This window comes from Eleutherodactylus coqui, chromosome 1, assembly GCF_035609145.1.
Source record: "Eleutherodactylus coqui strain aEleCoq1 chromosome 1, aEleCoq1.hap1, whole genome shotgun sequence".
Lineage (NCBI taxonomy): Eukaryota > Metazoa > Chordata > Amphibia > Anura > Eleutherodactylidae > Eleutherodactylus > Eleutherodactylus coqui.
The window spans coordinates 225,607,019-225,624,318 of NC_089837.1; the positions used below are offsets into that span (position 1 = coordinate 225,607,019).

At 45.0% G+C, this 17,300-nt stretch overlaps 1 protein-coding gene across 1 annotated transcript; it reads left to right on the forward strand.

Annotated features, from left to right (window-relative positions):
• Positions 1–1,410: 1,410 nt before the first annotated feature.
• Positions 1,411–14,198, forward strand: PERP (p53 apoptosis effector related to PMP22). The gene is made up of 3 exons (XM_066606017.1): positions 1,411–1,723; positions 10,427–10,564; positions 12,177–14,198. The coding sequence occupies exons 1-3, from the start codon at positions 1,522–1,524 to the stop codon at positions 12,392–12,394; spliced, it is 558 nt and encodes a 185-aa protein (XP_066462114.1). The 5' UTR covers positions 1,411–1,521; the 3' UTR covers positions 12,395–14,198.
• Positions 14,199–17,300: the final 3,102 nt, after the last annotated feature.

Sequence of the window (17,300 nt, forward strand, 5' to 3'; positions counted from 1 at the left end):
CATGGCAGTCATCAGTGCCCAAACTAAACCTGGATTCTTCACACAAGACAACACGGTTCCGCTCAATAGCAGTCCAATTTTACAGTTCCGGACACCCCTGCAAACGGAGATGATAATGGGTGTCAACGGCAGTACATGTAATGGGCGTGCGAGACCAAATGTCCTCCAGCCAAGTGCCTGAAAGTGGTTCCCACAGACACTAGTAACAATGGTGTCACCGGTCTAAGGATGGCAGACAACTGAACAGCTTCTGTTGATTGCATCCTGAGCCAGATCACCTTGTGAGCCCTCACACATCCACTGGTCCAACACCTCCTAACAGTCTGGTCAGAACGGCCCAGGTGGCAAGAATTCGTTGATACGACCATCCAGCTTCTCACATACCAATATTGTGCCCCTCTCAGACTCTGGTAACAGGGTAAGATCTCTTCTCTGTGTCATAGACAAATCTAGTGGTCAGCAAGCTCTCCATAAGTGAGAGAGGAGGTCACTGCACACAAGGCTCTGAGAGCCTTTTTATAGGCAGGGGGGGGGGGGGGACTACTTTTAGGGCCTCAGGTGACAAGACCGTTCATCTAACCACACCACAATGCAAATCATTTTCATATCTGCCTGAGATGTAAGTGCATGCCAAGTTTTGCAGCAAAACGACAACTTCTAGGTGCTTGATTTTTTTCCACCACTTAGGCCTCCTGCAGATGGGTGGAAATTCCACGGTGGGATTTCCCGCAGAATTTCCATCCGTGCCGGCTACCATAGGATTTGTCCGCGTGAAAACACGCACGGAAAACAAATCGTGGCATGTTCTTTTTCTGTGCAGGTCTGGCAGAGGCCCACACAGAAACGTCACTGGTGACACGACGGCTGGGTGGCAGCCGGCACATAGCAGAAAGTGGAGACACCCGGGAGCAGGTGAGACGCAGCAGTCACTGCAGGGGCATGGGTCGGATCTCGCTGCGAGAATTCTCACAGCAGGATCCGACCCAGTCGCCTGCAGGTGGCCTTACACTCCCTCCAGCAGCTGATACCCCAGGTAGCTCATAGTCTACCAACCCCCATGACTGACAAGAGAGTTCTCAAAAAGTAAAAATGAACACTGTATCTATGTACCAAAGTCCAACTCCTCTTCCCCAACCGCCTAATGCAGCTGCCGCAGCCCAAAGAGTGGAAAGCGTCGGAATGCTAAAAGGTCAACTAGAGCATTTCTCTGGCCTGCCCCTCAAGGGGTTAATAGAAACAGAGAGCTGCAGATAACGTGTGACACCGCAGAGAAGCCTCCCGTGCAGCGGCCCTCCTCCCAGCCCGAGCAGGGAGTGGTGTAACCTGAGCCTACGACTGTTTACCAGCTCCAGGCAGGGTGCAGTCAGCGCCAGCACCGGGCTCCACCCCTGGCACAGCAGGTCTGTACAGGGCCTGTGAGTCACGGCCGGTGAGGTGCGGCTCTGCTCTAGTCCGTGGCCCCCGCCCTGAGCGCTCACTAGTGCCGAGGACCTCGCACGGAGCGCACACACCGGCCACATCATGTTCAAGTGCGGCATCGCCTATCCCAGGTGCAAATGGATCCTGCCGCTGCTGCTGCTCTGCGCCATCATCTTCGATATCATCGCGCTGGCCGGCAGGGGCTGGGTAGAGACTGAGTCCGGGAGGGAGTATGCCTCCCTGTGGGAGCAGTGCACGGGGGCGACCACCAGCACCGAATCCTGCCGCTCTCTCATGGAGTACGGTGAGTGGGCTGCCCAGCTTGTCATGTGTGTCCGTGGTCAGGGGGGGGGGTCTCAGGTAAATGCTATGACGTCACAGGCCCCGCAGGTACTCTGTGGGCGGGGCTAACACTTACACCGATTTATCCTTGGCACAGGCAAGCCCTGTAGAGTTCTCTCCTGCAGGGTGCATAGGGGGCGCAGAGGTAGCAGTCAGGCCCTAGAGCATTAGGGGGGCCAAAATCAAAATTATAAATGCACATGGAGGATTGGGGGCCATAGTACAGATTTTGCATTGGAGCCCCTACATGTAGCCTCTCATCTCTTAAGATCCAAGCCCTGGTTGTATTGATGTTTTTGTTTAAAGAGACCCAATGATGCAGAGGAAAGTTCAGTATAGGCTCCCTACAACTTTTGCATACGGGCCCACGAGCCTTTAACTACGCTACTGTAGAGGAAGATAAATAGTTTGCTTGTTCGCATTCACTGTATAAAGGCCCTTCTACACGCAAAAAATATTACTCAAAATTAATTCAAATGGCCAAAGTCAGCAATAATCGTTACGTGTGAAAGCGTGAAAATATTGCTCACTTGTCGTTAGCGGATGTGTAAGCTGACTTTTGTGTTTCTGGCTTCTCCTGCTGTATAACATCTCCCCGCTCAGCCCTTCCCATAGGAAGCAAGAAGCGGACAAGGAGCTGCCGGCAGGACTTTCTGTTTGAATGCTTTGCTGAGCGCTGACTGCTTTAGAAGTGACATCAGCGCTCGTGCCATCGCTTAACAGACTGCTGGCCCGTGTAAAAATGGCTTTAGTGACTGAATGATCGGTATTTAAACAGAACGATTAGTGAACGAGCCGACAATGATTTTCATGCTTGTATGAAAGGAACAATAAGCAAACAAATTATGGTTCATCATTGGCTGTCTTGCACCTAAAGGGGTTCTGTCATAAAAAAAAATTCTATACTTGCCTATTCCTTCCCCGCCAGTCGTCTCCTGGTTCCTCTAGTCACCTCAAGCCAGCCGGATCCTCTTGTGACAAAGTGTGCATTGCTGGCATTCTCCTTCCTGCAGGGCAGTGTAGGTTATATCACTAGTGACATAGTGTTCAATGCCTAGTAGGGAATGCCAATCCGCTGCAGCCTGCTGAAGCTCAACAGCGCATGCGCATAGTCTCTCCGCTATACATACTATATAAACACTAGCAGCGAGATATTGTATATGCACACTAAAGCAGGCTACAGAGGATTCGTCATTCCCTGCTAGGCAGTGGACACTACTCCACTAGTGACTGGGTACAATGACCTGTAGGAAGCGGAATGCTGCAAATATACGCTTAGTCCAAATGTAAAAGGAAGGACAGCAGCACTCGCCTTCTTAACCCTTACTGGGGTATTGAACGCACGCCCCACTAGGACTGGATTCACATCCAAATATTATCCCAGGGAAAAGCAGCCGTGCAGGACAGCAAAGTCTGGTGCAAAAAGTAGTATTATGACATCCAGAGATGTATGTTTATACCTCAAATATCGGAAAAAGTGGCGACATTGACAAAGGCTACAGTAATTCGCTGGATTTTCCTCAGCAGAAATATGCGCAGCATTTCCACAAAAGCGGGATCACCTGACCAGCGGCACTCACTAGAGGCCGGCGGGTGGAGGAAGTGCTGATAGCAGGCAGACGTTGGAGGGGCTGCTCAAATCGGCTGCGGAAATTGCATACCAATGTGGCAGATTTTGACTCTATTTCTTGTGGAAATGCTGTGGATTTTGCCATGAAATTTTCTGCTGCAGGAAATCTGCAACATTTTCGCTGTGTGGCAAGTTGCACACAAGTGTATTCCAGGCATGTATGCTGGGTCTACTGACCTGAACTCGGAGCCTCACAGGGAACTAGAAGGCCCAATTGACATTGCAAACGGGCTGCAGATTCCGTGGGAAAGCGGGGGTTTAAAAAAAAAAAAATGTAGTGCGCCGGCCGGCACTTCCACAAACATCCACAGTCCAGAGAAAAAAAAGATATGTATTTTCCACGTGAATTCTTCGTCTAAAATCTGCATCTCTATGACGCAGTTTTGGTGTAAATCCGCGTGCAGGTTTAGCCATGTCAATGAGCAAAATCAACTTGTAGAATTCTGACATGGAAAATTGTGCGAGTCTTCACCCGGACCGATGGTCTGTGTCACGGCTGAGAATAAGACATGAAATATTCGCGGCACAAGGACGGGTGTTTGTGTGCCGTCTGCTGCAAGTTGCATTCGGGCTCAAATCACATGGCTGTCTGAATGAGGTCTTGGGACTCTCTGGTCTGAGACCCCTGGTTACCTCATACACGGCCTTGGTCTTGGCTTGTTTTTGATATCCAGTAGAATAATTGGGTCGCTAGATGTGAAGAGCGCCCCTCAGTGTTCAGTTACAGCATGCTGTGCAGTCGGGATGGATGTGTTGTTTTCACTCCTCCCGTTCACTGGCTTCTTACATTTCTCACATTCCTGGAAGATGAAGCTTTCTTCTTGTGTCCTCGGTAAAAGCTTCTCGTTAGCAGTAATGTCTACCCTGGACTTGGGGGGCAGAAACCTTAGCAGAGTGTGGCTAGCAGGTCTTTAGAGACCCAAATACTCTCCTGCGGACCTTAAAGCGTCTTCCCTACTTCATACACTTATGGCATATCCACATGAGTTTGCTTGACCTAAGTGTACAGCGACGAATACATGAGCGACCACCTGTCCGGGAGTTCTGATGAGAGGGTAGACCCCAGCACCCCCTGTGGCTATGCATCGAGGTGACCTCTGTCCATTTGTCCTGCTTGGGTTTATTTAAGTCCTATAGATTTGATTGCCCCCCTTTTGGATTGCGGTGTCCTTCCATTTCAGTGCCTTGTAATACTATATATTCCCTGCGGAGAATGTGAGCTGGCGGCAGCACCTTCCCGCCTGGTTTCCGGCAATGTCAGTAGAACCAGATGGAACAAGCACATGATCACTCTGTTAGCTGTCAGTTGAAAGGTACCTGTTATCAAAAAAAATGCTTCAAAATCCACAGCGTTGGTGCAGATCCGCAGCAAACTTCAATTAAAAGTGCAATGGGATGCAGATCTGTAGACAATTTAAGCACATACAATGCTTGTGCTGTCAGTGCGCCTCGGCAGTCCTTTAGCGATCGCTGAGCCGCTGGTCAGGTGATGCCTTTGACTCTGTTTTGGATGCAAAAATGCCGCTGCATTTTCTACTGCAGTAATGTTGCAGCATTTCGGCCCCATGTGAACATACCTTAAGGCACTGGCGTAACTATAAGGGATGCGCTTGTACCCGGGCCCAGGAGCCTTAGGGGGCCCATAAGACCTCTCCTCTCCATATAAGGAGCCCAGGACTATGAATAAAGCATTATAGTTGGGGGCCCTGTTACAGCTTTTGCATCAGGGCCCAGGAGCTTCAAGTTACACCTCTGCAGTAAAGGGTTAAGAGACGTTAGGGGGCCCCAAGATAAACATTTGCACTCGGCCCCATCAGCCTTTAGCTAAGCCCCTGCCTTAGGGGTGCATTCACACATGGTGCGGTGGAAAAATCCACAACCGAAAATATGCTGCGGATTTTGATGCAGATTTACATCAAAATCCGCCCCGTGTCATTGGACCCTAAGGATATGTTTGCACGGGATGGAAATGCTGCAGAATGTCCGCAGCGCAAATTCTGCTGTAAATCCTGCGGCATTTCCGCATTAAAATCAAGAGTAAAAATTCGCACCACTCAAAAGCAGCTGCATATCTGCAGCTGACCTTAGCAGATATGGTGCTTCCCCTCACCTCCCGAAGTCTTCCGCTATCAGTGCATCAGGTACCTAGCGGCCTGTGCTGAGCGCAGCGCCACTGGTCAGGTGATGTGGAAGTGTCGTCACCTGACCAGTAGCGCTCAATAGAGGCCGCCGGGTCTGGGTAAAGGCAGCGCTAACAGCTAAAGACTTCGGAGGCGAGCGCCTTATCTTTTGAAATCGGCTGTGGGTACGCAGCCGATTTTGAATCCTAATCTGCACCAGTGCTGTGGACCTTGACTATGCTTTAGATGTGGAATTTGCCGCAGCATTTCCGCCCGTGTAAGCATACGGTCAGGCTGGATTCACATAAGCATATGTATATTTGTGCATCGAAGGTTGTCTATCTGTGCGCTCAACTGTGTTTTTTACTGTACTTGTGCACGCAAAAAAATGCAACCATGGTCCCAGCCATTGAAATGGCCGATTAGTGTAATTAGTTCTATATGTTGTATTTCCCTGTGCACATAAGAAAATGGATTGTGCTGCAGTTTTTCTTGTGTTTTTTTTTTTTATATTCGCGATCGAAATTTGTGCATGTGAATAAATTCACTGCAATCAATGGGCTCTATTTTATGCATATTACATGCACAAAATCTTCATGTGCAAATGTGCGCACAAATACACCTGTGTGACACAGTCCTTAGGCCGCTTTTACATGGGCGACAGAATCGCGCAATTTTCTCGCAAACTAACAGCTTTTAATTCGCTTGTATGTGAAGCCCATGCTTTCCAATGGGCTCCTTCACATTAGCGATGTTTTGTAGACTGCTACATTGCGGGGGGGGGGAAATCCCGGCATGCTATTAAAAAAAACAAGTATACATTACCTAACAGGCGCTGTCCGCTTCGCCGCACTTCTCCTCCTGAAGCTTCGGCACTTGTTTGTAGTCTTCAGCCACCACTTCCTGCTAAGGGAATTCAAAAATCCCGCCTTCAGGAAGTTCTGGCTCTGATTGGTTTTCCAGTGCCGCAGCTCAGCCAATCACTGCAGCGCTCAATAAACGAATCACAGCCATTCAATGCGACGGAACCAATCCTGAAGGCGGGATTTTTGAGGCGCTGCTGCAGACTACAGACATGTGCGCCGAATCTTTAGGAGGAGAAATGTGCTGGAGCAGACAGCGCCTGTTAGTTAACGTACTGTTTGTTTGGTTTTTTTGTTTGTTTTTTATGTACCCTGTTTCCCTGAAAATAAGACATACCCTGAAAATAAGACATAGCATGATTTTCCAGAATTTTTAAGGATGCAAAATTATTTTTTCAGGCTTTTTGAGGATGCTTGAAATATAAGCCCTACTCCAAAATTAAGCCCTGTTAACAGTTAATTAAAAAAGTCAATTTAAATAGTGTCCAGGCAGCTATACATGTAAAAAAGTGAAACATTTTTGAACAAAAATTAATATAAGACACTGTCTTATTTTCGGGGAAATACGGTAGATAGTTTATTTTAGGGGAAAATGGAGGATCTCCTACTGTAAAAGTTGCATCACACGAAAACCTGAAGTACAAAACAAAACATAGTAAGTCGCGGCTATATAGAGCATGCCGTGCACCCCAAGGCCTCATGTCCACTAGAAAACTCGGGCCCATGCGGATTCTCCATGCAGAATCCCATAGCGGGACCCTCCTTTCCCGCGGACATGAATTAACTCACCTGTCCGGACGCTGCAGGTTCCTGTCCGTCGCGGCCGGATCTTCTTTCCCTCTGCCTGGCGGATGTGCTTGGCACGTCGGCAGCGTGCCGCGCGCATGCGCCATTCACTCTTTTTTTTAATTTTTTTAAACTCCTGCACCAGGCAGCAGAAATTTAGCTGGAGGTGTACCGCGTATCCGGACGGCTTCCATAGGCTTCTATAGAAGCCTGCAGGAGACCCGCAGAAAATGCAGCATGCTGCAGGTGATTTCCCGCACGTGCGATCCGCACAGCAGGGAAAAATGACATCCGCATGTATTTACTTACCTGCGGGTGTCCAATGCATCCCTATGGGGCATAGATCACGTGTGCGGGACACCTGCACGGATTTCCAAATTCTAATTGTACAGTGGACATGAGGCCATATAGGCTTGGAATGGGGTTTTCTTTGCTCTTACTATTACTCAATGTCAGGTGTGTGTGTGGATAGATATATAAAGCCACATATTTTATCTATTTCATGGATGAGCTCCTCAATGTATTTTGTTCAGTAAACACTTTATGTAACTTTTCCCTTTAAATTAAACAACTTTGTCGCTGTTCTTCATGTAAAATGTATTTGTCGCGCCTCTTGTATCCAGCGATCCCGTGTTCCCATAGGATACATTTAGTGTCCGGCAGATCTCTTGTGTAACAATATATGGTTAAGCCATAAAAAGCTGTTGTCAGCACAATCAGCAGATGATTCACAGAGCGGTGGCGGCTCATCATGTTACCCACCCACACACAACACCCCGCCATCTGGGTGGAGACCAAGCTCGCTGGAAGGCTAGGTGTGAAGTCTCATCCATGTCTTGTAGAAACCTGTGGAGTAAATCCAGCCGTTTAGTGTTTACATTTCTGTGTGTCATTCTTAATGACTTCAGCTAATGATGCGCAGCCCAAATATTAGATAACGTATGTTTCTTTATGGGAACTTTTTCTGTAAATGAATCTGTTTAATGAAAAGTTCAGCACTTTTAATAGATCTTGAAGCGGTGAGGAATAGTCTGCCCCCATTCAGTGCAGGAAACACAATCTCTTGTTTATATCCAGAGACGAAAACCTATGAAGTCTTAGTATACGTTCACATATTACAGAAATGCTGTTTTATCTTATTTTTTTTGCTAGAATTGGGGGGGGGGGGGCACATGCAATTCATCGCACTTCACACTGCAGGTGTTTTTAGATGAGATTTCAAGAACTCTTATCGACACGCTGATGATTTTAAATTGGTCTCATTTCAGTTCATGCTGTAGATTTTCAGCTCTGATTTCACCGTTTCGGTCGCGACAGAGGATCGCAGAGTTCTCCCATTGCTTTCAACAAGGCTGTCGCTTCTGCCGCCAAGCCCATTGAAGACCATGCGCAAATCTTGCATGACTTTCACGCCAGTGTGAAGGCAGCCTAAGTTATACTGAAGGGATTTTCTGAGCAAACAGCATTGATGACCCTTCCTCAGAGCATGGCCTCCATATCATTTGCCTAGAAAGCCTGTGTAGGCTGCATTTGCACAGGAGATTGTGATTTCCCGATTTTCTTGAGCATAACTCGCAGCGAACAGCACACATACCCTCTGTCTGTGTCCTAATCTCATCCAAGAATCAGACAAGCAATTTTCAAATTTGGACAGTCGGTCTGAGTGAAAAATCACTCATGTGGATGAACTTTTTATCAGTCCTTGTGCATGTAGCCCAAAGGTCCCTTTACACGCAACGATTATTGCTGAAAATTTGTTCAAACGAACAAATGTGAGCGTTAATCATTCATTGTGAAAGCGAAAAAAAGCAAAACCCTCATTAGCTCGCTGACTTGCCATTCTGGGTAACGCTCCACACTCAGCCCTTCATCTAGGAGGTGAAGCGCTGAGAGAGAAGCCCACAATCCAGCGGCAAGTCTTTCTGTGTAGACCTCTGCGCGAGTGCTGATGACCTCAGCAGTGATGTCAGCGCTCTTGGAGTATTTTAAAAGACTGTCAGACCATGTAAAGGGGCCTTAAAGCAAAAGTAATTGTGACTCCCAGTAGTCAATTAATTCTTTCATTTCCAAGAGGAATAACGGAGGAACAGCACAGTGCTGAGTTCTAAGTAGATGCTCCAGAATTATTTCATGGGGATTACAAGTATTTACTAAAATGGACATGCTAGGAGTGGGGAATATTCTTTTTTTATTACTGTTCTTTAAAGCTGCCCTCCGGGCCTGGAGGCACAAGTATGACCGCACCACCTCTCTCACTATCTGATGCATATTAGTCTAAGACACTACACATGCTTTGATTAATTAGTGCTGCCCACATGAGCACCGCTGGCCAGTCAGATCAGCATGTAGTGTCTGACTACTATTGCACCGCATGCATCATGTAGTCAGAAAAGTAGTCATCTTCATTTGTCCAGACCCCGAGGGTTGCTTTAGGCCGCCTGCACACGGGCGGAAATTCTGCAGCGGGATTTCCCGCAGAATTTCCGCACGTGCCCGCCTGCATAGGGTTGCATTGTAAAACGCAATCCTAGGCGGGTGGCCGTGATTTGTCCATGTGAAAACGCTCGTGGAAAACAAATCGTGGCATGTTCTATTTCTGTGCGGGTCTCGCAGAGGCCTGCACAGAAATGTCAGTGGTGACGGGCCAGCTCCTCTCTGCGCTTGCGCTGGCTGTCCGGCAGCTGGCGCATAGCAGAGCCATGAGCGGGTAAGCTGCAGACCTACAGGGGCATGGGACCGCATCCCGCTCCGAGAATCCTTGCAGCGTGATCTGACCCGGCCGTCTGCAGGCGGCCTTAAGATGGTAGATGTCAAAAACTGGACTATTGGTGGTATGAAATATGACAATTGCTTCTTGAGTGGAATTAGATTTGTCAGTAGTCTGAGAACAGTGTATTATTAAAGTTCATGAGACCTAGAAATTCAACTTTTTTAGCAAATGCAAATATGTGTAATGGCATGTACACATGGCAGAATTTTCAGCATGAATTGCATCTCTTAAAAACTACATCAAAATCTGTATCTCTGATGTGGCTTTTGGCACAGATCAGCGCACGGATTAATCCTTGTTAGTGGACCAATCCATGTGCAGAATGTCCACCATCCAATGTCACAGCTGATACCACCAGGCAGAAAACTGACCCCAAAGGAAGAGAGACTGGAGGGCCAGGAGTATTCATAGCTGGCACAGATGTTGGTCCATCTGAGCCCCTTGTAGCTGTTCTTAAGTTTAATATGCCAATAACTTTCTTGTCCTTCTCTTCCAGCCTGGGGCAAAGCAACAGCAGCACTAATGATCATTGGCATCATCATCCTCATCTTTTGTTTCATCCTCTCCTTTGCCGGACTGTGTATACCACGTATCTCGCTGCTGAGAATCATCGGGGCCCTGCTCTTCCTGGCTGGTAAGAATGGGCACTTATAGCCTGTGCCTCTATATAAACAGGGGATCTGCACTTTTATTGGCTGAATGGGACCCACTTTACAATCTTGTTTTCTTCTGTATGTGGATGCTAATCTTTTCAGTCCATCAGATCTTTAAATGTGTTTTCCTTGCTATTTAACTCTTCTGTGGTTTGTTCTTGCTCTAATCTGTGCATAGACTTGCTTTAACAATAAGTTATTTATCTGCTGACTTTAGCAGTGTAAGGCTTCCCTCACACATGAATGTGGCAAAGCGCCGGAATTTAAATCGCAGCGCTTTGCCATGTTTTACTTTTGTCTTCCGCTGCACCGATGCTGCGACTAGCACTGGCTTTTAGCACTCTTCGTTATTGAGGAGCGCTAAATACCCAAAAGTAGAACAGACTGCTTGAAAATCGGCGCCACGATCGACCGGCTCTCTGAGAGGCTCCATTGAAAACAATGGGAGCCTCTGACAGTGTTGAGCGCTATACTGAAAAAAATCGTCTGTGTCAGGGAGGCCTAAAAGTCCTTTTAGACACAAAGATAATCTTTCAAACTGCCGACAGATTGAAAGATTTAGCAATGTACTTGCATAAAGCGTTAATGGATTTAATGGCCATTAACACCTTTTTCGTCTTCATTTTGCATGTAAAAGGACCTCCCAGAGTTGTTTGCAGAGCCCAGCATGTGTTTAAACATTCCACTGTTCTTCTCCTGGCTGCCAACACATCCCATTGTTCTCCTCACCACTAGTATAAACCTACCATGGGGAGAACATCTTGCAGTCTATTGAAAGATGAGCGAAATACATTCAAAGGGAATGTAATTGCTCAGTCTTTCACATAAAATCCATCGCTCAAATGAAAACTGCATGATGCCCGAGTTTACATGTAACGATTACCGCTTATTTTCTGACATTTGGACGAGTTTTGAGCGATAATTGTTGCATGTAAAAGAGCCTGAAGCTAATTGTATGATAATGTAATAGAAGAACAAAAGGATAACTTTTCAGTTTCTTTTCCTTTGGATGCTTCAAAGCTAAAATATTGCAGTTGCCATGCTTGCTGCCGCCTTCTTTGGTGTAAGCACGCCTTTGGGAGTCTTCATTGACGCCAGCTGCCTGTACTGGAGATGTCTTGCGTTTTGCCCTGTGTCACACTTGGGCACCTGGCACATGCAGTCTATCCATGTAATACATATAATCAGTTTGCGTAATAACTCACTTCATCTTTATATCTGCATCTGTGACATAACCATCCCTGGTAGCCCTGAATTATCTATCAGAATGGACAATATGCTACCATAAATGGAAAAACGGCGTATTACCCGACAGCTTGTCGTCATCAAACCCACTTCGCATTTCGCCATGCTTCATCAGGAAGCGTTAGGGCGTGGGTGTCACAACATGCTGCCCGTTTTGTTTTGTTTTTTTTGTTTGTTTGGGTTTTTTTTTTGCTATGCTCTGTCTCTGGCAGGGTGTAATACGAGAGACCACAATAGTTTACTACATGTGGTGCAAGACGCCATACATAAAATGTTCTGCTCAATATAACTTTCTATTGGAAAAAATATGTTTATTTGGACCCAAATTAATCTCTCTGCCATTTTCAGTTGCCCTGCAGGTGTGCGCTCTGGTCATTTACCCTGTGAGATACACATCTGACGTAGCTACGAACGCGGAGAGCTACCTGTACAGCTGGACCTATGGCTTTGGTTGGGGCAGCACAATCATCATGTTCGGCGCTGGAATCTTCTTCTGCTGTCTTCCCAATTTTGAGGATGAATTACTGGGGAACGTCAAGACCAAATACTTCTATACATCCTCCTAAATTTTTAAGACTGCGACTTTTTATTCCTCAGCCTTTGGAAAGAGAATGCCAACACATTTTGAGTGATCTCCTTCTATTGGGTTTATAAACTCTATTTGCTTCTACTATTTGTACATTTGACCACACAAAATGCCATTTGATGCAATTAGATATTTTTCTACAACTAATATTTGTACTTGACTAGAATATCCAATGTCCAAGCTGGTTGCTTTATCATGTTGCAATTGTGATCTAATATTTGGTTTACACTTAACACCACTTTCGGGATATGTTCACAGGTGCAAAATGGATTTTTTTAGGCAGATTTTTTTTTGTATTCCTAGGTGGATTTTTCATGTATTCTGCGGCATCCATATCAAATATCATGACCCTTTTTCTTTACTGCACTGTGGATTTATAAATCCATGATGCAGATTCCTATTGAAAAACAATGGGTTATGGGGTTCAGACCAGAATGTGCACCGAAATCTGAGATACTCAGTGTGAACAAGGCCATAGTGCCAGTTTGGTATCAGAGGTATGATATACTGTGCCTAATATATAAAGATCACCACCTTCTTGCTCCATATATGAATGTAGCTTTTGTTTCAGAGTACATATATACACCAGGAACCCCTTAAATAGTATCTCAATCTTGAGGTTACTCTCAAAGTAATGAGTGAATGTTCTTATTACTGGCTTTGTCCTCCTGACCCATCACATCCTACATTATTAACTTACAGAGATCCATAGCACAGAATTGGGGGAGGTTTTGGTTTCTGAATAGCTTAGTAGACTATGCTGTTCCATACGATAAGATCCAGTAAAAAAAAAAAAAAATCCTTTACAATAAGACCCTTCTGGCTATTACATCATTTTAACATATTTGGAAAATGAAGGCCAGAAGTGTGATTAGAACACAAGCTCATAGAAACTTGGAGAACCATCTGTCCACCTAATGACACCTGATTGGATCAGGTCTTGACATCCATTAACCTACTCACTCAGAATGCACCAAAGTTTCATAGTGTGATGCCTTTTTAAAAGTTTTTATTCCCCCTCTAAAGTTTTTATTCCCCGGGCACAGTTGCTGATTGTTTTTTTTCTTTCTTTATGTGTCTTGTTTATACCAGGTTTGCTTTTAGGTTTTAGCTATTAAAGTAAAATAATATAAAAAATTATATTTTTACTGTAGTTTAACAGAACTAAGCATTTATATTACCTGATCCTTCTCAAAAAGGTACTTGCCAATTTTTAGTCCCTATTACAATGTCTTATATAGGGAATTTTCCCACTTTGCACATGTTTGTTCTATATATTCTGTTGAAGCATAGGTTATAGATTAGCCACTACAGCTCTGTCCATTATACATATATGATTCATTTATCTAAATGGGTATTTTGTATTGCCTCATTTTTCTCTGCAGTATATGATTGGTTAGTGGACTCTTACCAATAGTGGCTTCTAAACAGAAAATCTACTTTATAGTTTTTAAGGGATTGGTAGTCTTAGAAGCCGCCTACACTGTGCTGCGGAATAAGTTGGTGCTATACAAATAAAGATTATTATTACACCCAAATATATAACACAGGTGTTTGGCTTTAAAGAGACACTTCCTTGAAAACCTTTTTTCATTCATTATGTAGCTATTAGAGATGAGCGAGCATACTTGGTAAGGCGATTTACTCGAGAGCGCATCGCCTTTTTCGAGTACCTGCTGGCTCGTCCCTAAAGATTCGGGGAGGGGGCCACGGGGTCGGGGGGAGTGGGGAGGAGAGTGAGAGAGATCCTTCTCTCTCCCTCTCGATCCCCTCCACGGCGCTTCCCCCCCCCCCCCCCCCAAATCTTCAGGGACGAGCCAGCAGGTACTCGAAAAAGGCGATGCTCTCTCGAGTATATCGCCTTACCGAGTATGCTGGCTCATCTCTAGTAGCTATCCCCCAGTATACATAAATCAGCTGCTATTACCTTGTTTAGTTAGTTTTTCCCTTCTACCTGAAAAATTCCCTTCAGTTGTGTCATGTGATTTTATGGTGACCCCCTGTGAATTACTTGTCTTTCTGTTCTTTCAAGTAACCACCAAAGTTCAGTCACCAGAATGTCCTGTCACATTTACTGCTGATGATTAGAGGCTCCTGTCACACCCTTATAATGAAGAAGATATTTCATCCTACCATGAGTATATACTTATGGTCTCCAGCTTATTTAGCTGACTGTAAAGGCTAATGATATTTACACTGGCCTCCCAGCAGGCAAAGATGGTACAGTCTCTAGCTGCTTATGCAATGCTGTACTGATGCATTATGGGATTGATGGCACAGAACAGAGTGAAAATGAAAGCATCATCAAGATGATGCGTGATAAGCATCAGACAGGAGGCTGCACTACTTGGAAGTGACTGCAATATACATAGGAGATCTCTATAGAGTGACAGGCAATTAGGTGAGGGGGGCTGGGATGGAAAATGTGTTTTTACAAGAGTGCTTATTTGATGTACAAATCATGCTGTACATCTCTTAAAATATATGGCTCCAAATTTTAATGGAAATATATGCAATGTAGAATCACTGTATACTAGTCTATTGGCATTAGACTGAGACCGGGGTTGTTCTTTCAGCATTCTGTATTGCAATGTAAATGGTATCACACCGCATACAAAACAGTGGCTAAAATATGAAATGTTCCACATTGTCCATATATTATGTTGTTCCTATGCACTATTTCTCTGACTTACCTTTTTATTAAAGTGAAAATACAAAACTAGACCTTGTCTCATTTGGCCAATAGAATTGTAATGGTGTGGGGTCTCTATCTTTTAAAGCTCTATTATTAAAGGCTATGTTCACCTTCACAACCATTTCCTTTCTCGCCCGTTACATGAAAAATGAAGCAAGTTTGCAAATCTCCTACCATTTTATATCCACAGCTCCTAAGCAGATCTTTGTCCCCCATGGTAACACTCCAAACCCCATGCAGTCTGATCCTTTCTATTTGACCACTACTCCTTACTAACCAACCAATGTACATTGGTAAGATACGGGCTATAAACTATTTCTGTAACCGTGGCGACAGATCTGCAAAGGTATTGAGGACATGAAATGGTAGATTTGTAATGAAGACTATTGGTAAACTTGCATTACTTTTTATATGCATTGTAACAATTAAACCCTCCGGTCCTGGACAAACTGGGTTGGTCACACTGCTTCTCTGACTACCTGATGTACACCAGTACATTGGTAGTCTAAGGCCAGCTTCACACGGACGTATTTGTACGCAGCGAATAGAACCCAATGGGTTCGTTCACATACACATATTGTGGCCACACAAAACCGATAGACCGTGTTATATGTCCACATAAGTCATTGGGGGGGGTGCATAAACGTTTGCGCAATACACAAGGATATGCGTGAAACACTATGCAATTCCGCTGGAAAGAGAACACACCTGGAAGTCCTTAGATGAATTAAGCATTTCAAGTGGTGCATGTTTGTGTCCCGCGGGCAGAAAAAACACAGTAAAATACGCCGACACGTGCAAAAAAGCGTTCATAGTGCAAAAAAGTTGCACTAAGGCATGCGCAATTACGCTTGCACTCCTCTGAACCTGGTGTAAGACACTACATGCTGATCTCATTGGCCACAGGTGCTCATGTGGGTAACACTGATTAATCAAAAGCTGCGTGTGGTGTTTTAGTGTATGGTCACATGGCATGTTTGACGGGGCTGAAAAAATGTGTGTCAAAATTTGCACGCAAAACAATGTTTTTGGTCAGGTTTTTTATTTGACAAGTGTTTTTAAATCCCGTAGGTTTCTATGGCAAAAACTGACAGGTAAAATGAAAAAAGTGACATCTTTTTATTCCGCAACGTTTATTTTAAATACATATCTGAAGGCGGAGGGCGGGAGACATTATCAAGACGGGCGCGATTTTCAATTAGAAATGAATGGATATGTATTTTGGAGTGGAGTACATGCCGAAATACGATCATATGTTCATACCCATAGACTAATGATACACTCTCATGCGCACTGTACATAGAACCTGGTGCATCGTCGGTTGTCCAGGCCAAGACGGTCACTTCAAAAACAATTGTTGTGAAGCTGGACATATCATCTAAGATTGTACTACAATATCGGCTATAAGTATCTGTATTGTCGTCACTAGTTACAACTTGGTGGACCAGCAAACCATTGAGGACACCTATTTTATTTCGGGTACTGTAAATCGTTGTTGGTTGGTTTGTGATCTCCGTACACCTAAACTGGTTTGGCAACCACCGGCTTGTCTCTGTATTCGCCTACCAGTGCTCAGCCAGAGCGACTATGCCACCTGTGCAACTGGTTTAACAAAGTAGCAACCCTCAGGGCTCGATCACATGAGTATATTTGCGTAATGTGTTGCGCATGCAAATTTTGTGCATAATATGCAGCGACTAGGTCCTATTAATTTCAATGGGTTCATTCACATGAGTGTATTGTTTCACGTGATGCGAATTCGCAGGAAAAAATACCCAACACTACCTATCATGTATTTTTGTTAGCCATTAAAAGGTATCATATCGACAAGATTACTTGGTTTGTCTTGCTGGGAACAATCACATTATATCTATCTTGTGTGCATTTGCGCACCGCAAGAGCCCATTGACATCAATGGGCTTGCTTAAATGCGCACAACATATACAGAAAAGCTGCGTATTCGCTGCACATATACTCACAAAATGTGCCAAGCCTGTGCATTTGTGCACACAAATACATGTGGGAGTGGGCAAAAGCGCATTTCAGTTATGCAAATATGCAGCAAATACATGTACCTTCGTGTGAGTCTGCCCTTAGATTGTATTTAGACAGATGGGTTTCACGCGTAAGTCTTTTCCGACTGAGATGGGTAGAACTTGTATGCAAAAAGAACCCATTGATTTCAGTGGCT